The following is a 25189-nucleotide window of genomic DNA, read 5'->3' as shown; positions in this document are numbered from 1 at the left end:
TCTGGTCTCCAACACGTTGATCGACCAGGCGGCCTCCTCCGCGGACCAGGTGCCCTGAGCTGAGTGACCCAAACACTGAGCCCCCCAACCCAGGAGACTCGCATCCGTCAGGAGCACCGTCCACTGCGGGAGATCCAGACCCACCCCCTGAACTAGGTGAGGGGTCTGGAGCCACCAACGCAGACTGCAGCGCGCCAAGCCTCGTAGGGGAACCGGAACATCCATCCCGTGCCTCTGGGGAGACCACCTCCGGAGCAGAGCATACTGGAGAGGACGCATGTGGGCCCGCGCCCACCTCACCACGTCCAGGGACGCCGCCATCGACCCCAAGACCTGGAGGAAATCTCGCGCCCGAGGACACCGGGACGCCAAAAGCAGGCGAATCTGAGATTGCAATTTGCTCACCCGGCCCTCTGGGAGGAAGACCTTCCCCAAGGAGGTGTCGAACAGCACCCCTAGGTACTCCAGACGCTGAGCCGGGACCAACCGACTCTTGGCAAGGTTGACCACCCAGCCCAGCGACCGGAGAAACTCCACCACCCGAGCAGTAACCCGGGAACTTTCCTGCAACGACTTTGCCCGAATTAACCAGTCGTCCAGGTAGGGGTGTACCAGGATGCCCTCCGACCGCAAGGCTGCCGCGACGACCACCATCACCTTGGTGAACGTCCGCGGAGCCGTGGCCAGCCCAAAGGGAAGCGCACAGAACTGAAAGTGCCGACCCAAGATCGCAAAGCGCAGGAAACGCTGATGAGAGGCCCGAATGGGAACATGCAAGTAGGCCTCCGTCAGATCGAGAGAAGTGAGAAACTCCCCCGGCTGAACCGCCAGAATGACCGACCGCAGAGTTTCCATACGGAAAGAGGGAATCTTGAGAGCCCTGTTGACCCCTTTCAAATCGAGGATGGGCCGAAAAGTCCCCTCCTTCTTGGGCACCACAAAGTAAATGGAGTACCTGCCCGTGCCCCACTCTGGAGGGGGCACCGGAACAACTGCCCTGAGATCTATCAAGCGCTGAAGGGTCTGGCGAAAAGCCTGCGTCTTCACCGGAGTCTGACATGGAGAAGCGAGGAAAAAATCCGGCAGAGAGCGGGCGAACTCCAGGGCATAACCGTCCCGCACCACCTCCAGGACCCACTGATCGGACGTGATCTCGGCCCATTTGGGGAAAAAATCTCGCAGCCGGGCCCCCACCGGAACCAAAGGGGGCGCCGGCAAGGCGTCATTGTGCAGGACGGGAAGCGGGGGAACCGGCGGAGGGATTCCCTGCCCCCCGACGGGCCCCCCGAAAGGGCTGCGTGCGCTGGAAGAACCGACCCCGGGAAAAACCCGGAGACTGGAAAGAAGCAGCCCCACGCCCCGGGCGATACTTGCGAAAATCCCGCAAACGCCCCCGGGCCGCACCCCCCCGAGACGCCGGGCGGGCACGGTCCTCCGGCAGACGGGGAACTTTCGAGTCCGACAGAGTCTGAATCAACTTATCCAAGTCCTCTCCAAACAAAAACGACCCCCGAAAGGGAAATTTAGTAAGCTTAGCTTTGGACGCAGCATCCGCCGCCCAAGCGCGCAGCCACAACACACGCCTTGCGGCCACGCCAAAAGCCATAGACTTAGCCGAGCTCCGCACCAAGTCATAGAGAGCATCTGAGAGGAATGAGGCCGCCATCTCAATCTTCGCAACCTCCTGATCCACCAGAGACCAGTCGTCAGACTCTCGATCCAAGACCCGCTCCGCCCACCGAAACACGGCGCGAGCGACCAGTCCCCCACAAATAGCCGCCTGGACCCCAAGGGCCGAGACCTGAAAATTTTGCTTAAGGAGGCCCTCCAATTTGCGCTCCTCAGGGTCTCGCAAGGCAGAACCGCCCTCAACAGGCACGGTATGCCGCTTGGAAATCGCCGAGACCACCGCATCCACGACCGGCGAAGCTAACGTAGCCCGATCCCCTTCAGGAATGGGATACAGGCGAGCCATGCTGCGCGCCAGCCGAAACGGCGTCTCCGGCGTTTTCCACTGCTCCAGAATAATATCCCGAATATCCTGATGCATAGGAAAAGAGCGGGAAACGGAACGGATCCCCCGCAACAGGGGGTCCCCCACACGCGGAGTCTCCGGCGGCGCGTCCTCAAAACGCAAGACCGAAGAAACCTGCTGAATAAGGTCAGGCAGCTCATCTTTCTGAAAAAGACGCACCACAGACGCCTCGTCACTGGAGAACGGGAAATCCGACAACCCGCCGCCAGCTTCCGTCCCCTCCAGAGAGTCCTGGAATTCCTCAGAAGGGTCCAGGTCCTCCTCCAAACCGACCCGATCCTCCGACCACAAATTCTCGTCCCACGACACCCGCGGACGCTTGGACAAGGTAGGCGGCGGAGGGGACGTCACGCCAGACGAAAGAGGCAAAGCCGCAGGAAGCGCGGAGGAAAAACCACCCCCCGAGACCCCCTGGGCGCAACCGGGACCCCCAGCCGCCTGAAAATAGGCTCTGCATAAAGAAAAGAAAAAATCAGGAGAAAACCCCCCCGAGGGTCCCAAGGGACTCCCTGCCACAGCAGGGGACCCAGCAGAACCTTGCCCCTGCATAGTCAAAACAGGGGGAAGGTCACCTGAGGTGGAAGACAAAATGGAGGGGCCAGACAGAGAAGATGGCGGTTTTCCCGCCAAAAAAGCTCCCTCCATAGCCTGAAGCGGCTGAGAAACCTGAATAGTCTCAGCCGCTAAAGCAGGCAAGCCGGCATCAGCTGTCAAAAAATCAGCTGAGAGGGAATCCTCTACAACCCGACCGTCGGCGGTCTGGGGATTCCCTCCGTGGGCGGACGGAGAAGACCGGGCTTCGCCACCGTTCCCTGCCGACTCGCGAGGCACCATCGGCGGGGAGCTCTGGGCGCCTGCAGCCGCTGCCGACGGAGCTCCTCCACCGCCCCGGCCTGAACACCGCTTGCACAGGCCGGCCGCGAGTGCCTCGCGTCTGGAGCACAATGAGCACTTTTTCCCTTTAGAAGTGCTCATTGCTCCATACGCGACCTAGCTGTAAAAAAGTGCCGGTTAGTTGAAAAAATACAGTAAAATACAGTTTTCTTAAAGGGATACAACCCTCCAGACCAGCACTACCTCAGGATTTTTTTTTTTTTTTTTTTTTACAGAACAGACTCCACAGGCTCTCAAAGCAATAGTCTTGCTTGATTTAGGGGGCAAGGCTTATTGCTGAGGCTCCTCTAAAAAAATGTGGGGAGGTGGAGGAAGTGGGGGGAGGGACCCCGCTCGTGACCCGCCGGGTTTGACACCCCCGAGGTCGGACGAACCCCCAAACAGAGTCCGTCCAAGCTCCGTCCGGCTAAAAACAGGGACAAAAAACACCTTAAACAAATTCCAACAGCCCTACCAAGGGAGATGGGTACAGATCACTCAACACCTGCTGGAGACTGAAAGAAGACTGAGGGAAATAGAGAGGAGGGGCTAGGATATACTGTCCCAAAGTTTTGTTTTCAGTCTCCACCTGCTGGTCATGATTAGATATATACCCATTCGTAAAGTTAACCTCTACTGGTCTGGAGAGTGCTAAAGAATGGAGAGTTACTTCAGCAACACAGAGCAGGAGCTGAATGTGAAACTGGTTGTGTCAGTCTAAATGTTAATCACAACCAGAACTTAATCCAAACATATGCAGCTCATAAGAATAGCCTTACTGGGTCAGACCAATGGTTCATCAGGCTCAGTAGTCAGTTCTCATGGTGGCCAATGCAGGTCCTTAGTACCAGGCCAAAACCCAAGGAGTAGTAACATTCCATGCTACAGATCCAGGGTTCTTACCACAATCTCTGACAATGTATTCCAGAGCTTAACTCTTCTCAGAGTGAAAAAAATTTCTTCCTATTGTTTTTTATTTTTTTATAATTCTTTATTGATTTTTAAACAACAGTGTTATATAAATAAAAGAACAGTATATTATTGCGTTCAGTCATAACACTAATATCTATATAGATAACAGAACTAGCCTTCAATAATTAATAATTTTTGGTTTTAAAAGTATTTCCCTCTAACTTCATCGAGTGTCCCTGTGTCTTTATAATTTTTGACACTGAAAAATCAATCCACTTGTACCCGTTCTACTCCACTCAGGATCTTGTAGACTTCAATCATATCTCCCCCAGCTGTCTCTTTTCCAAGCTGAAGAGCCATAACCTTTTAAGTCTTTCCTCAGAAGCAACCAAATAAAAAAAAGAAATATAAAAAAAACTTCTATATGCAGAAATATTAATTTGGCAGTCTTACTTGAAGCTGTAGTACTAACCAACATAAAGTGAAGAAATAAAACTTGGTAAGCTCCTTATGTATCATGGACCAATGAAACTGCCAAACAAATTTATTTTTCTTAGGGCTAGATTCTTAAAACTTCGGGGTAAAATCCGATGGACCGCTGTCACACCTGTTATTTTAGTGATTTCAAAAAAAAGGGAGTCATTCTCCAAAAGCCTCGCATACAAATGAGGTTGGTGTAGAGTAGTGAAGAATTGCTAAATTTGCAGGTGATCATCACTGGTGAAAGCGATGGGTACATGCGCAGAATAAACGCAAAAATTAGAAAAAACACCTTCCAAATCAAAGATCGGCAGAAGGTATGCCCACTCCTTCCTACTGCTGAAGTCAAGTAACTGCTGAAGTCAAATAACCCCCCCACCCCACACACACAAGGCAGCAGGAGAGATGCCCACTCCCTCATGCCACCAAAGTCAACTACCCCCACCCCATGGCAGTTGGAGAGATGCCCACTCCCTCCCGCCACCAAGCAACAGATCCCCAGGCTCCTCCCCAGCACATCCCAGGATACACCAGGGAGGGAAAGCCTGCCATTTTGAAGAGACGGGACTGCTGGCCAGAGAGAGTAGATATGTCTTCATCAGCCATCGAAAATAAGGGGGAGGGAGCTGGGGTTCGTCAGAGGCACAGAAGGTGGTATTGCTTGGTGGCGGGAGGGAGTGGCCATCCCTCCTACTGCTGTGGAGGGGGTGCTTGACTTCGGCGGCGGGAGTGGACATCTCTCTCGCTGCTGTAGGGGTGGGGGGTGAGGAAGTTAGCAGTGTCAGGTGATTATGCATCTCTCCTGCCAATCTTTGATTTGGGGGGTTTGTTTGTTTTATTTGCGTGGGGGTGGGTCTGAGCTGTAAAGCCTTACTTTCTTGTCAGTGCCTGAGCCAATCAGCACTCGGGCACTGATCAGAAAGTAAGGCTAGCACAGCTCAGACCTGTTGGCAAACTTTAGCCACAAATGTGGCACAAGGAGGTTAGACAATCACTCGGCAATTATAGAGAATCGCTCAGAGTGCTCATTTTAATAGTAATGACCTCGCTGTACTACATTTGCATGGTAGTATCTAAGACTACCAGAAAACTCGGAAAAGACCACAGTAAAGCCGTTTTAATAATCGGCCACAAAAATACATGCACGCTAAACCAGCTGGAACCGGTTTAGCGAGCACAGTAAAGGCAGATATTAGTTTTGAGAATCTGGCCCTTAGTTTCCAACACTTTAAAGAAGGAAAAGCCTGTGGGGTGGGGGTGGGAAGAATCTGGCACCATCAAGTTATCACCCCTACTCCATTCTGAAATAATCTGTTCCATTTTTGGAATGAGAGGGAACTCTTTGCCCAAATGACAACCAGCAGCAACTGGTCAGGGTCAGCAGTTTCTTATCCAACATCCAAAAGCTGCATGGTGTGTCGTCCACCATCCACTGGAGACAGAAAAATGCTGACCATTCTAAAGCTTAAGGCGCAAATCACACAGAACCTCCTTTCTTTGTTTCCATCTGCTATATTATGGACATAAGTTATGTCTGGTAAGGACTAGTATGGATGCTAAGGAAGTATCTCATTAACAACTATAAGATGCTAGATTTAGAGCATCCCTTAACAAAAGATATGTAGGGAAAACAGTCATCCTATAGAACTTGGGGCACATCGCAATTTTGTGATCAAACCAGATAATGCCAGAATAGAAAGCAGAACCATGCTTTACTGAAAGCAAAAGCATGTCAGAGACTATTATAATTTGTATACCTCGACGACCTTGGATTTGATGGTCAGGCCTGCCAGGAGTTGGCTTTACTATAGATGGTCTCTGAAGCACTGCAATTTTTTGGTTCACTTCAATTAATCTGAAAGATAATATAGTAGAAGGTGTTTAAGTAGTTATTTTAATTATCTTTGAGGTTAAAAGGAAATATAATATAGTTTAAACCACTGAACATGAAAAAGGTAGATGTAATCCTGAGATTGACTAGCAAACTGACATGCTCTGGTATTTTAGAAAGGGGGTATTTCAGTCCTGCGGTTGGGGTTCGGACGGGAGGAAGAGATGGAAGGGTCAGCGGGGAGCGGGGCGCGTGGAGGGGTGGGAGCGGGGGGGAAGCGCTGCTGCTGGCAACTAGGGCTTATTTTCGGGGGTAGGGCTGATATTAAGACCTACCCTGAAAATCATGCTAGGGCTTATTTTCGGGGAAACATGGTAGTACACTCATATACAATACTGAAAACAGCCTTGATTCTATGGATCTTTTACCCCATTAGGGACAGCATTTTCTAGCAGAAGAGGTTCATATACTTGTAAAAATCACACTGTACATGCTGTAATCTATCATTACCAGATTCATATAAAACTGAAATCACAGCTGATCATAAAGATTTATCTAGAGGTGACAAAAATCCTTTGCATAGGTAAGAGGTTGTGCTCATAACCCGAGATAATAAACTGATGGGGAAAACCTAACCATTAATGTATTGGATCCAATCACATGCCAACCTTTTTTTGTTGCAAACATGTCACTTCAAAAAAATCCACTGTACATCAAAATTAAAAATATTTAACCACAGAAAAATCCTTCTGCTTTTGTCAAATCAACTGAGAATGAACCAATCCACTAACAGTGGAATGGATTACCGTATTTTCGCGGATATAACGCGCGCGTTATACGTGATTTTACGTACCGCGCATACCCCTCGCGCGTTATATGCCTGAGCGCGGTATAGAAAAGTTTTTAAACATAGTTCCCACCCCGCCCGACGCCCGATTCACCCCCCCCAGCAGGACCGCTCGCACCCCCACCCCGAACGACCGCTCGCACGCGCTCCCACCCGCACCCGCATCCACGATCGGAGCAAGAGGGAGCCCAAGCCCTCTTGCCCGGCCGACTCCCCGACGTCCGATACATCCCCCCCCGGCAGGACCACTCGCACCCCCACCCCGAAGGACCGCCGACTTCCCGACAATATCGGGCCAGGAGGGAGCCCAAACCCTCCTGGCCACGGCGACCCCCTAACCCCACCCCGCACTACATTACGGGCAGGAGGGATCCCAGGCCCTCCTGCCCTCGACGCAAACCCCCCTCCCTCCAACGACCGCCCCCCCCCCAAGAACCTCCGACCGCCCCCCCAGCCAACCCGCGACCCCCCTGGCCGACCTCCCCACCCCCCTTCCCCGTACCTTTGGAAGTTGGCCGGACAGACGGGAGCCAAACCCACCTGTCCGGCAGGCAGCCAACGAAGGAATGAGGCCGGATTGGCCCATCCGTCCTAAAGCTCCGCCTACTGGTGGGGCCTAAGGCGCGTGGGCCAATCAGAATAGGCCCTGGAGCCTTAGGTCCCACCTGGGGGCGCGGCCTGAGGCACATGGGCCAAACCCGACCATGTGTCTCAGGCCGCGCCCCCAGGTGGGACCTAAGGCTCCAGGGCCTATTCTGATTGGCCCACGCGCCTTAGGCCCCACCAGTAGGCGGAGCTTTAGGACGGATGGGCCAATCCGGCCTCATTCCTTCGTTGGCTGCCTGCCGGACAGGCGGGTTTGGCTCCCGTCTGTCCGGCCAACTTCCAAAGGTACGGGGAAGGGGGTGGGGGGGTCGTGGGGGTCGGCCAGGGGGGTCGCGGGTCGGCTGGGGGACGGGCGGAGGTTCTTGGGGGGGGGCGGTCGTTGGGGGGGGAGGGGGGCTTGCGTCGAGGGCAGGAGGGCCTGGGATCCCTCCTGCCCGTAATGTAGTGCGGGGTGGGGTTAGGGGGTCGCCGTGGCCAGGAGGGTTTGGGCTCCCTTCTGGCCCAACTACACAAAGGTACGGGGAAGGCGGGTGGGGGTGTCGTGGGGGTCGGCCAGGGGGGTCGCGGGTCGGCTGGGGGACGGGCGGAGGTTCTTGGGGGGGGGGCGGTCGTTGGGGGGGGGGGGTTTGCGTCGAGGGCAGGAGGGCCTGGGATCCCTCCTGCCCGTAATGTAGTGCGGGGTGGGGTTAGGGGGTCGCCGTGGCCAGGAGGGTTTGGGCTCCCTCCTGGCCCGATATTGTTGGGGAGTCGGCGGTCCTTCGGGGTGAGGGTGCGAGTGGTCCTGCCGGGGGGGGGGGATGTATCGGACGTCGGGGGGGGGCATCAGGCTTTCAGGATGGGGACAGACCTTCAAGGGGGGACAGGACTTCAAGGGGGGACAGTGCACGGAAAGTCAGGGGGGGTGAACGGAGAGACGGGACAGCGCACGGAAAGTCAGGGCAGTGCACGGAAGTCAGGGGGGGTGAACGGAGAGTCGGGACAGCGCACGGAAAGTCAGGGCGGGCGAAAGGAGCGTCGGGCATCATGCGCGTTATATGCCTGAGCGCGGTATAGAAAAGTTTTGGTACATATCATCGTGATTTCTGCGCGCTATACCCCTGTGCGCGTTTTACACAGGTGCGCGTTATATCCGCGAAAATACGGTAGGTCTGAGGAACACTGAACCTCTATCATTTCATATTTTTCTCAAAAAAAACAGAAGAAAAAAAACTTTGTGAAAATAAAGGGGCATTCCTAGGAACATATACCTAGCTTAGGATGAACAGCTTTTCTAATATGCACACATTTTTAATTCTACCCACAGAAAAAAAAAAAAGGTGCAAGGTATGTGAAGACTTCCAGTTCTGTGTTCCTGCAAACAGCAATTCTCAAAAAATTGCTGCTGCTACTACTTATCGTATAGTAGATGATAAACTAAAGGTGTAGCTTTTTGAAAGCTGCCTATGAAGTCCATGTTTGCCCCCCAAATATTTCAGAAAGTACTGTTGCCTTCATAATGATGAAGTATTTCTCCCATACTTTAATACATCTGTCAACATAGTTTTAATATCCCAGGAGAATAAACAGATCCATGGGCAAAGCCCAAGATGCATGCTCACTTCTGTCTCAGGTTGGCAGATTCACGCTTCTCTTCCGCCAATATTCTTTCTGCAGAACGTGCAATTAGCTGTGGTGAGAAAAGAAATATGTGATGAAGTATATAAGATTCCATGTAAAAACCCAAGCATGGGCCTAGTCTGTAGCTGCCTGATCAGAGACAGGGTTTGTTGTCTGTACTGAGATCACATATTAAAATCTAAAACAAGCCTACCACTTGGAAAATAAACCTGATGGTCTCTTGGGATTGTTTGTCTTGATGTGAAAACTGGCCCACCTCTAGTTTTATTTTTAAACAATACAACGTGCAGGTAAATATTGGTGAATTTAAAAAAAAAAAAAAAAAAAAAAAGATTTTTAAATATTGTTCACTGGGTCAGATGAACCAATGGTGTAACAGTAAATTAAGTTTTGTGCTCTTTTAGGCATATAGATATTAAACACCTAATCAGTCTATTTATCTGTTTATTATTAGCCACCAACACAGGAGGAAATTAAGCGAGCTGTAGCTAACCAATGCTTCCTCCCCTCCGACTGTGTAGTTCCTGAAGCCACCCTCACACTGAGACAGGCTGAGATAGCATTACAGTGGACAAGCATGTCAGGAAAAGATTGGGAGCTCAGCAGTTGCCTTCCCCTTAAAATCTGAGAGGATAATTTAATAACAGACTGCCTGTGTGGAACAGGCACCTATTGTGAAGGTTATTTTATAAAGCCACATAAGTGTCTATAGAGGTTAGCTTAGAACAGTATTTCTCAACCTCTTCAGACCAAGTACCCCCTAGATCAAAAATTTTTCAACAGAGTACCCCCATGCTCTCAGAAGCAGAGATTTTAAAATGAACATAAGCAGGCAACATACATGACAAATACAGATCAGAAACTGGCATACAGACCAAGGAATACTTGGCATGATCTGTTATATTTCAGTCACATACAAACTGGCTCCTTGATAAGTGGTATATCATTCTTACAAACTGAATGAAAATGAACAATGAGACGGGGGTCTATTTATAAGAACAAGAGAGAAAGCAAAGTTGCTTACCTGTAACAGATGTTGTCTGTAGACAACAGGGGAATGTAGCCACAATTGCTGGTGAAGTCTCTGACTGAACCTAATGCGCCGGTGTTCTCCCTAGCTATAGTAAGCTGTAAGCTTACTGAGCATGTGCAGGAGCCCTAGCCCTTGAGCTCCCTCCTCTCCTCCTGTCATTTTCATCTCTAGCAATAGAAGAGGGGATGGCGGGCGGGCGGGAAAGTGTGGCTGCATTCCCCTGCTGTCTATGGAGAACACCTGTTACAGGTAAGCAACTTTGCTTTCTCCGGAGACAGGCATGGGATATGCAGCCCCACTTGTTGGTGAGTCCCAAGCTGAAAAAGCATATGGGAGGTGAAAATGTTGATTGATGTGCCAAAGTAGTATCTCTTCCATGGAAGTAAGAACTCTGCTGCAAGTTGATGGAGGCGGGTTCTGAGAAGACAGGAGAAGGGATAGAAAATTTAGTAGATAGATACCCCTGAAACACAATGTCGAGGACCAATTGATCTGTAGTGACAAATGGGCAAAACCTAGGTGGTTTGAGTACAGGTAATTAAGCAGAAGGTTGTTTATGGACTCAAGGATGTTGTCCTGGCACCTACGAAGTAATCTGTGATCACTGCAAGTTGGTCCTGTTGGAAGGAGCAACCCATCATCGTGGATAGTATTTTTGGAAAATGAGAAGGACGACGATGAAACTGTTAAGAATGAGTAGAAGGGTGAGCTGAAAGCTCATGACTGGCTGTAGAACGTTTTTTTAAGTTGTGAAACAGTAGTCTGCACTCTATGTCCAAAGAGGCTGTCCCCTAAACAGGGAGCTTCTGTCAGTCTATTATGAAGATCTTCTCTGAGGCCCTTAGCCATACTGTGCGTCCGGTGGCCAAAACCACTTGTCACCATCTGAGTCAATATGTGATAAGCATTATAATTGGTCTTAATTAAGTGATCAGTGGATTCTTGTAGAGCCACGTGTAGATAGGGAATAGCCTCAGACGAAGCTGAATCAAGTTGCTGCAAAATGGAATTTTGGAAAAGCAAGAGTTGAAGTTGATGTGCTATGATTTTTGATGAAAGCATAGAGTCTTAGTAGACTTTACGCCCAGTAGAATGTAAAGGACGTCAGTCCTTTCCTGGAGGCGCATTAGTAGGAGTTTTTAATGCCTTGGATCTTTTGATGGCAGACTCGGAGACCAAAGAATGGTGGGGAAGATTCAGAAGGTCATGACCAGGCGCTTTTTGAACCTTGTATTTTAGCCCAAATGCTTAGCTGTGGAGACTGAAAAAGGCTTCTGCCAATTATCCAGTTGTAGATCTTGCAGAATGTGATGCAATGGGAAAGAAATAATAATTCCCATCACTGGAGTCTTATAGGATTGAAGGATAGAATGAAAATCCTTACTACCTGTGGGGGTAGCAGCTTGACTGAGTATTAAGAGAGGAGACCTTCTGTAAAAATGTTTGGAAAATAGTGCCCCTCCGTCATAGCTGGCTATAGATTAGGCAGCATAGGTTGGTCTGAGACTAAGGGAATGACTTCTTTCTGGTCTGATCATTGTTTGGGAGATGAAAGGCCCCTGAGCCAGAGAGGAGAATATAGGAGCATATAGAGAGGAACATACAGGGTATAAGGACTCCAAGCTACCTCCTGTGGAATAACCCCCAAAACTGAAAAAAAATGGCAATTTTAGGGTTTTTCAGGTGGGGGAACACAGGGGGGGGGGACATGCAGAAACCTCAAACCCTGCCAAATTCCTTCTGCATATGGTACATGGCTATTGGGATACAACCCACTTGTCTAGAATGTCTCACCTATTGTATGGAACAGGTCTTACATGTAAAACAATATTTACATTCCTATTCTCTCTACAGCTTTTTGATAAAATAATTTCCTTATTAGTTGTACAGCAAACTATCCAGTAATGTTGGTTATATAATAGGCACAGAGTGAATGAAAACGCAAACTGGAAACATTTGACCTTACCCAATTATCATGGGCCTTCTTCTCATGGCTAGCAATCTGAAACCAGCAGAGAAAAAAAACCAAAGAATAGTAAACAAAAGCATGCTCACATTAAGGAAGAGATATAATGTTTGTATAAAGCAGTGGTCTCAAACTCAAACCCTTTGCAGGGCCACATTTTGGATTTATAGGTACTTGGAGGGCCTCACAAAAAAAATAGTTAATGTCTTATTAAAGAAATGACAATTTTGCATTAGGTAAAATTCTTTATAGTTTATAAATCTTTCCTTCTGGCTAAGTCTTAATAATAATATTGTAATTTATAGCTAAAGAGACATATGATCAAGAAACTGGTTTATTTTACTTTTGTGATTATGATAAAGATATCCAGGGCCTCAAAATAGTACCTGGTGGGCCGCATGTGGCCCTGGGCCATGAGTTTGAGACCACTGGTATAAACAGTCTTTTTAGCAAAAGCTAATAAAAAGCTGTTTTCTAGAAGCAAAGCCCCAATACCTGATTTTTGTAAGATTTTTCTGTTTTCTCTAATTCTTCTTCCATTTCTTGAATTCTTTGCCTATAGTATTTGAAAAGTTAGTCCCCACAAAAAAAAAAAAAAAATTTATTTTTTTTAAATGCAATATATTTGCCAATCACAGCTCTGTGACATATTCAGGAAATTGAACTGACTTGTAAACTTTCACTTCTTGACTGGCCACCACAGCCTTTTCATCTGCTGCAGACAGCTTCTGCTCCTTCTCCTGCCTCTCATATTCCTCTTGGGTCAACTTTCTGAGATAACAAAAAAAAATAAAATGACCAAGAGAATAGTAATTAGGCAGCTGATTAAAACAGTAAAAAAAAAAAAAATCATGTCTACAGTTCTTTAGCTGCATTTATCTCTAGAAATTATCTCATAACACTAGGCATTCCAAATAATACACAATCAGGGCTGGCTGAACCATTAAGCAGTATAGGTGGAGGCTTACAGAAACAGTTTGGATGGCAGCTGCTGACACTAGCAATTTTCTGTGCAATCTGATCAAGCAAACCGAGGGCAAGATTCTCAAAGCTTTAACCCAGTCGTTAAACTGGGTGGTTTAGCCTGAACGTATTTTAGTGGCATATTATCAAAACGGATTAGAATCTCTCCTGCTGCCAGCGGGAGAGTATGTTTTTTTTGTTTTGTTTTTTTCTGTGCATGTGCCCATCAAGGATGGGCACATGCAAATGTAGGAAATCTTCGCTGCTGTCCAATGATCTTATCTGCATGTGTGATTTTTTAAAGAATGTCTTGGGTTTTTAGATTCAGTATCAAAACAACTGCATTAGCAGACTGTCGCTTTTTAATGCAGGTTTTTGAGAATCCTGGCCTGATTGGAGATGCAGGATGGGACTGTTGTTGATTCAATAGTCCATTTTTCAATGTAGCTGTGTTGAGTCATTTGATTGCTTAAAAAATGTTAGTTGCTTTATGTTTGCTTTAGAGAATGACACGGTGGCTGTTACCCATGGCTAGTAATGGGTAACCCATTGAAATGTTGGGAGGGGGGGGAAGTGGTCGCCACGGGTATGGTGAAAAGGCTATTCACCGTCCTGTGAAATGATGAATGGCCTTGTCTCTGCAGTTAAAGGAGGGAACGTGAGCGGTCACCGATCACGTGGTCCAGCAGCCCCCTCCCTCCTTCCTAACGATCGCGCCATCTGTCCAGGCATCTCCCACCCCCTCTCTTCCTGGCGATTTTTAATTTTCAAGCAGCCGGAGCCTTGAAGTTGTATGTGGCTGCTGGAAAGTTCTCCTCTGATGCAACCAGAAACAGGAAGTTGCGTCAGAGGAGAAGTTTCCGGCAGCCGCATACAATTTCAAGGCTCCGGCTGCTTGAAAATTAAAAATCGCCATGAAGATAAGGGGAAGGGAGGGAGATGCTCGGACCGTGGCGAGCAGGAGGGAGGGGGCTGCTGGACTGCATGAAGGGTGCTGAATGAGGGTGGAGAGGACCAGACGCTGAAGAGAGAGAGGGGGGGAATAGACGCTAAAGGGAAACGGGTGAAGAGAGAGGGGGGGGGAATAGACGCTGAAGGGAAACGGGTGAAGAGAGAGGGGGGAATAGACGCTGAAGGGAAACGGGGGAAGAGAGTAGAGAATAGACGCTGAAAGGAAACGAGGAAAAGAAAGGAGAATAGACGCTGAAGGGAAACGGGGAAAAAAGAGAGAGAATAGATGCTGAAGGGAAATGGGGAAGAGAGAGAGAGGGGGGGAATAGATGCTGAAGGGAAACGGGGAAGAGAGAGAGGGGGGAATAGATGCTGATGGGAAATGGGGAAGAGAGAGAGAGAGAGAGGTGGGGAATAGACGCTGATGGGAAATGGGGAAGAGAGCATGAGGAGAAGACGCTGAAGGAAAGTAGGTAGGAGAGAGTGGGACAGACATTGAAGGGAACTGGATGGAAAGAAGGGATAAAGAAAAAAAAAAAGGCACATGCTGGATTGGGGAGAAAGATACCAGATCTGAGGAGAGGAAAAGAGGAGAGAGATGCTAAAAACCACCTGGGAGTGGGAAGGAAAGATGGAAGGGAAGAAGACATATGTCAGACCAATTGGGGGTGGGGGGGTGGAAGGAGAGATGGAAGGGAGAGGCACAGTAACAGAGCATATGGAAGTGGCAAAAAAGAAGGCAGACAGTGGTTGGAAGGAATTGAATGAGGAAAGCAGAAACTAGACAACCAAGATAGAAAATTATAGAATTTTTTTTTTCCTTTAGGATAAAGTAGTATATTAGTTGTGTTGATAAACATTTATAAACAAAGCCCTGCCAACTGAACATCTCTTTCTCTAGTTCGGCAGCCAGAACTTTGATTTATAAAATGACAATTGTACAGAATATTGTTTCTTTTTATTACATTAGGAATTTTATTCCGCCATTACCTTGTGGTTCAAGGCGGATTACAAATGGATTGTCTGGAGATTAGAAGTATTTAGGGAATAGTTTGTACATTTCTTTGAGTTGCTAAGGATTACATCTGAGTTTTCATGATATTGGAAGTTCATATGTAGTAGTTGCAGGTGATGCAGGAGATGCTTGGGACATTTCTGATTGTGTTAAGTTTGGTTTTATGTGTTTTATGAATAGAAGGATTTTTATTTCTTTTTTGAAGGTTTTGTAGTCTGTGGTCGTGGTCAATAGGTTGTAGAGTTGTGGGTCGAGTGTTGCAGCTTGAGTGGCTAGGAGGTTGTCGTACAGTTTTTTTCTTTTGATGTTTTTGGTTGGAGGGTGTGTAAATGGTGCATGGGTTCTCCTATGTCTGGTTGAGGTGGATTGAACTAGTCGATTGTTCCAATAGGCTGAGTTGTCTCCGTTTATTGCTTTAAATAGTAGGCAGTAAAATTTGAAGTGTATTCTCGCTTGTATTGGGAGCCAATGTGAGTTCTGGTATGCCTCTGTGATGTGGTCGAATTTTTTCAGTGAGTATACCAGTCTTGTATTGTTTGTAGTTGTTTTATCATTGTTGCTCTGCATGGGAGATATAGTATGTTGCAGTAGTATATTAGACCTAGGATTAGGGATTGTACCATGAGTTGGAATTGTTTTCTGTCGAAGAATTTTCTGACTTGCCTTAGGTTTCTCATGACTGCGACTCATTTTTTTATTGTTTTGTTGATTTGTGGCTGCATTATACAGCCTCTGTCTATTAGCACTCCCAGGAGTTTTAGTGGGTTGGATGTGGTATGTTGAGTTTATGACAAGGTTTGTTACAGTTGGGGTTTTGTTATTTTCGAGTAGGATGAAGTTTGTTACATAGTAACATAGTAGATGACGGCAGATAAAGACCCGAATGGTCCATCCAGTCTGCCCAACCTGATTCAATTTAAATTTTTTTATTTTTAATTTTTCTTCTTATCTATTTCGGGGCAAGAATCCAAAGCTTTACCCGGTACTGTGCTTGGGTTCCAACTGCCGAAATCTCTGTTAAGACTTACTCCAGCCCATCTACACCCTCCCAGCCATTGAAGCCCTCCCCTGCCCATCCTCCACCAAATGGCCATACACAGACACAGATCGTGCAAGTCTGCCCAGTACTGGCCTAGTTCAATATTTAATATTATTTTCTGATTCTAAATCTTCTGTGTTCATCCCACGCTTCTTTGAACTCAGTCACAGTTTTACTCTCCACCACCTCTCTCGGGAGCGCATTCCAGGCATCCACTACCCTCTCCGTAAAGTAGAATTTCCTAACATTGCCCCTGAATCTACCACCCCTCAACCTCAAATTATGTCCTCTGGTTTTACCATTTTCCTTTCTCTGGAAAGGATTTTGTTCTTCGTTAATACCCTTCAAGTATTTGAACGTCTAAATCATATCTCCCCTGTCTCTCCTTTCCTCTAGGGTATACATATTCAGGGCTTCCAGTCTCTCCTCATACGTCTTCTGGCGCAAGTCTCCTATCATCTTCGTCGCCCTCCTCTGGACCGCCTCAAGTCTTCTTACGTCTTTCGCCAGATACGGTCTCCAAAACTGAACACAATACTCCAAGTGGTGCCTCACCAATGACCTGTACAGGGGCATCAACACCTTCTTCCTTCTACTGACTACGCCTCTCTTTATACAGCCCAGCATCCTTCTGGCAGCAGCCACTGCCTTGTCACACTGTTTTTTCGCCTTTAGATCTTCGGACACTATAACCCCAAGGCCCTCTCCCCGTCCGTGCATATCAGCTTCTCTCCTCCCAGCATATACGGTTCCTTCCTATTATTAATCCCCAAATGCATTACTCTGCATTTCTTTGCATTGAATTTTAGTTGCCAGGAATTAGACCATTCCTCTAACTTTTGCAGATCCTTTTTCATATTTTCCACTCCCTCTTCGGTGTCTACTCTGTTACAAATCTTGGTATCATCTGCAAAAAGGCACACTTTTCCTTCTAACCCTTCAGCAATGTCACTCACATACATATTGAACAGGATTGGCCCCAGCACCGAACCCTAAGGGACTCCACTAGTCACCTTTCCTTCCTTCGAGCGACTTCCATTAACCACCACCCTCTGGCGTCTGTCCGACAGCCAGTTTCTGACCCAGTCCACCACTTTGGGTCCTAACTTCAGCCCTTCAAGTTTGTTCAACAGCCTCCTATGAGGAACTATATCAAAGGCTTTGCTGAAATCCAAGTAAATTACATCTAGCATATGTCCTCGATCCAGCTCTCTGGTCACCCAATCAAAAAATTAAATCAGGTTCGTTTGGCACGATTTACCTTTTGTAAAGCCATGTTGCCTCGGATCCTGTAACCCATTAGATTCAAGGAAGTACACTATCCTTTCTTTCAGCAACACTTCCATTATTTTTCCAACAACTGAAGTGAGGCTCACCGGCCTGTAGTTTCCTGCTTCATCCCTGTGACCACTTTTATGAATAGGGACCACATCCGCTCTCCTCCAATCCCCAGGAATCACTCCCGTCTCCAGAGATTTGTTGAACAAATCTTTAATAGGACTCGCCAGAACCTCTCTGAGCTCCCTTAGTATCCTGGGATGGATCCCGTCTGGTCCCATCGCTTTGTCCACCTTCAGTTTTTCAAGTTGCTCATAAACACCCTCCTCCGTGAATGGCGCAGAATCTACTCCATTTTCTCGTGTAACTTTGCCAGACAATCTCGGTCCTTCTCCAGGATTTTCTTCTGTGAACACAGAACAGAAGTATTTGTTTAGCACATTTGCTTTCTCCTCATCACTCTCCACATATTTGTTCCCAGCATCTTTTAGCCTAGCAATTCCATTTTTTATCTTTCTCCTTTCACTAATATATCTGAAAAAATTTTTATCTCCCTTTTTTACATTTTTTGCCATTTGTTCTTCCGCCTGTGCCTTCGCCAAACGTATCTCTCTCTTGGCTTCTTTCAGTTTCACCCTGTAGTCCTTTCTGCTCTCCTCTTCTTGGGTTTTTTTATATTTCATGAACGCCAACTCTTTCGCCTTTATTTTCTCAGCCACTAGGTTGGAGAACCATATCGGCTTCCTTTTTCTCTTGTTTTTATTGATTTTCTTCACATAAAGGTCCGTAGCCATTTTTATCGTTCCTTTCAGCTTAGACCACTGTCTTTCCACTTCTCTTATGTCCTCCCATCCTAACAGCTCTTTCTTCAGGTACTTTCCCATTGCATTAAAGTCTGTACGTTTGAAATCTAGGACTTTAAGTATCGTGCGGCCGCTCTCCACTTTAGCCGTTATATCAAACCAAACCGTTTGATGATCGCTACTACCCAGGTGAGCACCCACTCGAACATTAGAGATACTCTCTCCATTTGTGAGGACCAGATCCAATATCGCTTTTTCCCTTGTGGGTTCCGTCACCATTTGTCTGAGCAGAGCCTCTTGAAAGGCATCCACAATCTCCCTACTTCTTTCCGATTCCGCAGACAGAACATTCCAGTCTGCATCCGGCAGGTTGAAATCTCCCAAGAGCAGAACCTCCTCTTTCCTTCCAAACTTTTGGATATCCACAATCAGATCTTTATCAATTTGCTGCGATTGAGTCGGAGGTCTGTAGACTACACCCACGTAGATAGAAGTTCCATCTTCTCTTTTCAGAGCAATCCATATCGCTTCTTCCTCTCCCCAGGTCCCTTGCATTTCAGTCGCTTGGATATTGATCTTTACATAGAGAGCTACTCCTCCACCTTTATGACCTTCTCTGTCCTTCCTAAAAAGATTATATCCCGGTATGTTTGCATCCCATCCATGTGATTCACTGAACCATGTCTCTGTGATAGCAACAATATCTAGATCTGCCTCTAATATCAGGGCTTGCAGATCATGAACTTTGTTGCTTAGACTGCGAGCATTTGTGGTCATCGCTTTCCAGCTATTTTTCAGCGATAATCTCCTTTTTCGTATGGATTTTTGTGTCGTTTCACTTTCCGTTGCAATACTAAGAAATGAGTTGCTGATATTGCTTATGTTGCAGCCTTTACTACTATCACATCTTTTCTTTTGCCGGGGGTGGTCTCTATAATTGTCCTTCGTACATACACCACCCCCACCTTCTAGTTTAAATGCCTAGAAAAATATTGTCTAAATTTCTCTGCAAGGTTTCTTTTTCCTGCTGTAGTAATATGTAGCCCATCAGTGCAATATAGCTTCTTGTCCTTCCATGTATTTCCCCATCCTCCTATGTACCTGAAGCCTTCTTGATGACACCAGGCTCTGAGCCATCTATTAAAGTCCTCTGTGTTTTTCACTCTTTGCTCTCCCTTTCCATATGCAGGCAGTATTTCAGAAAAAGCTAAAGTCTTTACAAAAGGTTTCACGCCCTCACCAAGCTCCCGAAAAGCTTTCTGTGCTGCAAGTGTGGAGTTGTTGGCCAGATCATTTGTTCCCAGATGAATAACAACATCAGTGTTAAAATCCTTAGTTTCTTCCTTAATTATAGTCAGTATTTGCCTGGAACTCCTGGTAGTTGAGGATCCTGGAAGACATTTCACTATTTTGGTCTCCTCGCCCTGTGTTCCAAGGTTAATGCCTCTGATGATGGAATCCCCCAACAGTAATAGTTTTCTGTTTTTGGCTCTTTTATTTGTACTTAGGGTGCGCTTGTTCTCTTGAGTTACCTTCATTGGTTCCAGTCCCACCTCCCTTCTGTTTTCCTGAGTATCGCAGTGCACTAGTGGAGCGAAGGAATTCTGTAGAGGTAATATTAGTGAAGGTGGATGTTTCTGTGTTACATTTCACAGTCTTCCTGAGCCTACTGTGACCCATTTATTCCTGGGCTGTTTTATTCTTTGAGGTAGAGGTGGTAAGTTGGTATGATTTTGTGGAGTGATGGAAGCTGCTTTAATTGTATTCAATTCCTGTTTAAGTTTGCAGAGCTCCTCCTTAATACTGGCAAGTTGAAGACAGATGGGGCAAGCCTTAAGCCTCCAAATAGTATGTCTTGGAATTAAAGCACCACAGTGATTGCATAGAATAAAGGTCATCTTGATTGGTTGTGAAGTGACTTGATTTGAGTAGTCCTGATTATATGGGTCTCTATATATGAATAGTGGTCCCTGGGGTTGGTGGGACTATAAGTCTTACCCTTATTCCTATGAAGGGAAAGGGAAAGAGGAAATAAGATTTATAAGAGGAAAGAGAAGGGTTTATTTTTTGTGCTTTTTTTTTTTTTTTTAATAAGAAATAGGGATGAGAAGAGAAATTTAAGCAGATATAATGCTGAAAACCAGTGAAAAGAGCAGAATATGAAATGCTGAGTAACTTAGCTTTTAGAAGTTCACAGGGCAGCCTTGTTCACAGCACTGTCCCAAAGATAATGCAATTAACCTTAGAAGTAAAACAGAGCCCCTCCCTTCTCTACCTAATCAGCAGAAAACAATGGCTGAATACTAGTAAGACAGAAATATAGGCTCTATACCACCTAAAACACTGTATTTTAAACAAAAATGCAGGTTCTATCAGTGCTACCCTAAAACACAGGATTTATAACAGGATTTTCCCTACTTTAGTCACCCTGAGCCACAGGCACCAGGATTTAATTATAGTTAACAAAGTCTTACCCTTTTTCCTATGAGGAGGAAGAGGAAATAAGATTTAACAGAGGAAAGAGAAGGGTTTATTTTTTTGTGTTTTTTAAATATTTTTTTTAGTAAGAAACAGGGAGGAGAAGAGAAATTAAGCAGATATAATGCTGAAAACCAGTGAAAAGAGCAGAATATGAAATGCTGAGTAACTTAGCTTTTAGAAGTTCACAGGGCAGCCTTGTTCACAGCACTGTCCCAAAGATAATGCAATTAACCTTAGAAGTAAAACAGAGCCCCTCCCTTCTCTACCTAATCAGCAGAAAACAATGGCTGAATACTAGTAAGACAGAAATATAGGCTCTACCACCTAAAACACAGTATTTTAAACAAAAATGCAGGTTCTATCAGTGCTACCCTAAAACACAGGATTTATAACAGGATTTTCCCTACTTTAGTCACCCTGAGCCACAGGCACCAGGATTTAATTAGAGTTAACAAAGTCTTACCCTTTTTCCTATGAAGAGGAAGAGGAAATAAGATTTAACAGAGGAAAGAGAAGGGTTTATTTTTTTGAGTTTTTAAATATTTTTTTTTAGTAAGAAACAGGGATGAGAAGAGAAATTAAGCAGATATAATGCTGAAAACCAGTGAAAGGAGCAGAACATGAAATGCAGAGCAACTTATCTTATTGAATGAAGTTTCAGGGCAGCCTTGTTCACAGCAATGTCCCAAAGACATTGTTTTATACTTTAACAAAATAAGTTCAGTATAAAACTATTCGAGGCTTGTGTGGATGGGATCAGATGGATGGTGGGGATGGGGCGGGAATGGGGACTGAGCTCATGGGGATGGGGCGGGGACAAGGACAAATTTTTTTTCCCCAAGTCATTCTCTAGTCTGCATTTCCTTTAGCTGTCTCCGCTTTGTGTCTTGACTGTCTTATCAGCTGAGGTTTGTTCCTTTCTGCAGTTCTTCCTGTACTGTTTTCAAAATTACCCGTATAATAAGAGTGATTTTAAAAGCAATGTGTGTAGAACAGCTTTCTACATGCATAAGCAGGCTCTCAGAATTGGCTGGAGATGTATAAGCACAAAATTATGCTAGTATCCATGCTACCTTTGTGTAATATGTGTACAGTCATTTCTCTGGAGAAAGACCAGGTGACGATGGGGTAAGAATAGCTCTTGTGTGTATGCTATAAAATAAATATGTATGCGTCAGTTCATCCATTGTAGAGAGGCTGACTTTTTATGCCTAACTCAGGAAATTGGTAAGGGTACTGTACCGATTGACTGAAAGAAAAAACATCCCAAAAAGTCTATTTCTAGCTGTTGGCCACCTACCATCCTGACAAAAGCAGAAAATTTTGACTTACTGCTTCCAAACTGAAGATGCTACTCACAACCGTAAGTCCCTCCCTTTAAACAGCCAGAGATAATGGGTGCAGGGATGGGGGGTGGGAGTGTGAAACAATGAGAAAAAGAAATAAAAATGGTCTGAAATTTAAGAGGAGGAGGGAAAAAAAACTTCAGATTCCTTTGGATATTCCACTGTCTTGGGCCTGTAATGGATTCTGAATTCCTTCTGACATCCTCTTCTCCCTACTGGAATCAGTTCTTCAACTGGACTGGGCAAAGATCGGTGCAAAAGAAGTGCATGGAATTTCCGCCAAGCATATTTGCTGAAGACAAAGCACTACCAAGAAGCTGTGTTAGCATGGTGCCCTATCTAGGGTAGAGCTCACTTTTGATTGTTTTTGTCTTCCATCTGCTAGTTGGTGGACATAACCTACTGGTTCTATAATGGTCTGGTAGAGATAAGGAATATAAAATATAGATCATAAAATAACTTTGACATGGAACAGATAATAACAACTTTATTTTTCTATACCGCCATAGTCAAACTGACTTCTAGGCGGTTCACATAGAAAGAAGGCTGGACAATCAGCGAATTACAAAATGCAAGAAGAAGAAAGTTACATCATGAATTGGAGAAGCATGGGGAAAGAATACATGAGAGAAGAAAGATACATCATGAATTGGAGAAGCATGGGGAAAGAATACATGAGAGAAGAAAGATGTTACATAATACATTGGGGTTATAAGGGGAAAAAAAAATACCTGAGAGAGGTCATCTGATTAAGCAAGGAATTTGTCAAATAGAATGGTTTTAATTGATTTTCGGAATGTGTTGTAAGTCTGTCTGGCTTTATTTATGTGGTTTCCCAGCCAGGATTGCTGTCTGTTTGCTTGGAACATGAAGGTTCTGTCTAGGAAGGATTTTTATTTGCAGCCTGTGATCTTTGGGTATGCAAAGATGTTTTTGTTTCTGGTTGTACATGTGGGGTTGTGTAGAGTGAAGTAGATAACCTCTGTATCACTTTCTTCTAAGTTACCTTCCATCTTCCTCCATTAACCTTGGTTAATTAAAAGCCCGAGTAAAAAAAAAAATGAAGGGTCTTCAGTTTTTTGCCTGTAAAATGGATTGATGTAGCAGAACTGAATATTATGAGAATACTGTGGAATATCAGCATTAGTAGGGCTAAACTGTAAAGTAATCCTTCCAGAATTGAATCAGTTTAAGAGTAAAATCATTAAGGAAAAGGGAATGGGGTCTTGTATACTGCCTTTTTGTCACTTTGACATTTCAAAGCTGACATTCAAAGCAGTGGGCACTGGAGGGTTAAGTGACTTGCCCAGGGCCACAAGGAATAGCATCAGGATTTGATCTCACAACCTCTGGGTGCAGAGGCAGCAGATCAATCAGTGAGCCACAGTCACCATTCTCCTATATCTGACTTCTCAAGTAGCCTCAAGAAGAAAAGCTAACATGGTGTTTGAGAGCTCATCCTCCTCGATATTTCCTACTATGGATCCACAGAATGGTTGTGTTGAATGACATGGAAACCCTGGTGCATCTCACATAACATCACAAAAAGGGCTGATGGGTAACCTCAAAACATTAAGCAAAACTAAAAAAAATGTGGCCATAACATGTGGACAAGGTAACCTACAATTAAGGATAACAGAGGAAGTATGCCATGAAGCCTAGTTTTGAAAAAAGATTTAAGAATAGTCATTTTACAAAGTGACATAGGCTATTAACAGTGTGTATATCTCAATTCTGCAGTCTCTCGTCTCCAAATCCAACAAAATAACTTAAAAAATCTGCTCAAAATGTTTTCTGTTACACCACCAGCTTCCTACAATATTCCCCTTGAGTTTCCTTATTAGTCAACAGCTGGAGCTCCCCTCAACACTCCTTCTACAGCAGTAGAAGCTGTCTTCCTTCTAGAAGCATGACTTCACCATTACCTACCTTTTCAATAGGCTCACAGGCCTTGAAGGCTCACTGAACCAATCTACATGGTTAATTTTGGAATTATGCCTGACTGAATCTCTTTAAATGACAAGATGATGCAACACAATAGATGTCAAGAGGGTAGTGCTTATATTTACTTCTGTAAAGCCATCTCCTTCTGCTGGTAAAGCTCAGTCAGAATTTCCACCTTCTGGTGCAGAGTTTTGCACTCATTCTCCAGATGAATCTTAGAAGTGTGCTGTGAACTATGGTCATGCTCCAGCTTCTCGATTTGTTCTGTAAGAGAAAGACCCAAGGAAGTAACATATACAGCTGCTGCCAAGGCAGTTACACAGAAGTATTTTGTTAGCTGTGCAAAGTTTTCTTTAGATTATTGGGAACACTATATGTCTCTTGTGAAGCCTACCCTCTAGTTCATGTCTTGCTGAAATCTCATCACCTAGCTTGGTCTGCAAAAGGTCTCGATCCTCTTCAATTATTGTTAACATTGTTTTGACCTGCAGGGAATAAAGATTTAAACACAGATAAGATTTCAACCTGTTGTGGGCATGTGATCTTTGCCCTTCAAAATGTTTCAAGTGAAAGAATTTAATGCTCAGACGCCATGATGTGGTATGTGACACCAATGTATTTGCACCCTACTATAGAGGAGTCACATTCAAGGGCAGAAGCATGTTTGGCTATCAAGCCCATTCAACTCATTCTCCTCTTTGTAATGATACGATCACAAGGTGGGGTGCTAATTAAAATGTGAATTATTTGTCCTTTTCAAAACAGACTTGAAGTGGAGTATAACTAACATATCTAGTAGTTGGAAAATGGGTTGTGGGGTGCCACAAGGTTCTTCCTTGTCCCCAATATTGTTTAATGTTTATGATGCAATTTTTGAGTAGGGCACTTGAAAACCTTAATGTATTCAGTTACATTTCTGCAGATGACATCAGTATTCTCTTGCCTTTTTAATAATAAAGATTCTGATCGGTCTGCATTAAAGTTAGTGATTGATATTGTAGAGAAATGGGCTACAACCCATAAGTTGAAGATATAGACAAAAACACCAGCTGTGGCAGTAACAGCTCCGACGCTCATAGAATTCCTATGAGCTTCTGAGCTGTTACAAATGCTAAAAACCATGCTACGCTTTTTGTATAAGGGAAGGGAGGGGGGCGTAAGTTTCTTTG

The 25189-nt window shown here is 45.5% G+C and overlaps 1 protein-coding gene across 4 annotated transcripts in view; it reads right to left on the bottom strand.

Moving 5' to 3' along the window:
* Positions 1-25189, bottom strand: part of MIA3 (MIA SH3 domain ER export factor 3) — a 181665-nt gene that overhangs the window by 42334 nt on the left and 114142 nt on the right. For all 4 annotated transcript variants that reach the window (XM_033935451.1, XM_033935452.1, XM_033935453.1 and 1 more), the window contains exons 17-23: positions 24415-24505; positions 24146-24284; positions 12870-12971; positions 12696-12756; positions 12201-12236; positions 9183-9250; positions 6058-6155 (exon numbers count right to left, since the gene is read on the bottom strand). In XM_033935451.1, the coding sequence (XP_033791342.1) occupies positions 6058-6155; positions 9183-9250; positions 12201-12236; positions 12696-12756; positions 12870-12971; positions 24146-24284; positions 24415-24505 (595 nt within the window). The remainder of the gene's footprint in view (positions 1-6057; positions 6156-9182; positions 9251-12200; positions 12237-12695; positions 12757-12869; positions 12972-24145; positions 24285-24414; positions 24506-25189) is intronic.

The sequence above is a fragment of the Geotrypetes seraphini genome, chromosome 3 (genome assembly GCF_902459505.1).
Source record: "Geotrypetes seraphini chromosome 3, aGeoSer1.1, whole genome shotgun sequence".
NCBI lineage: Eukaryota > Metazoa > Chordata > Amphibia > Gymnophiona > Dermophiidae > Geotrypetes > Geotrypetes seraphini.
This window is presented reverse-complemented; position numbering and strand designations above follow the sequence as displayed.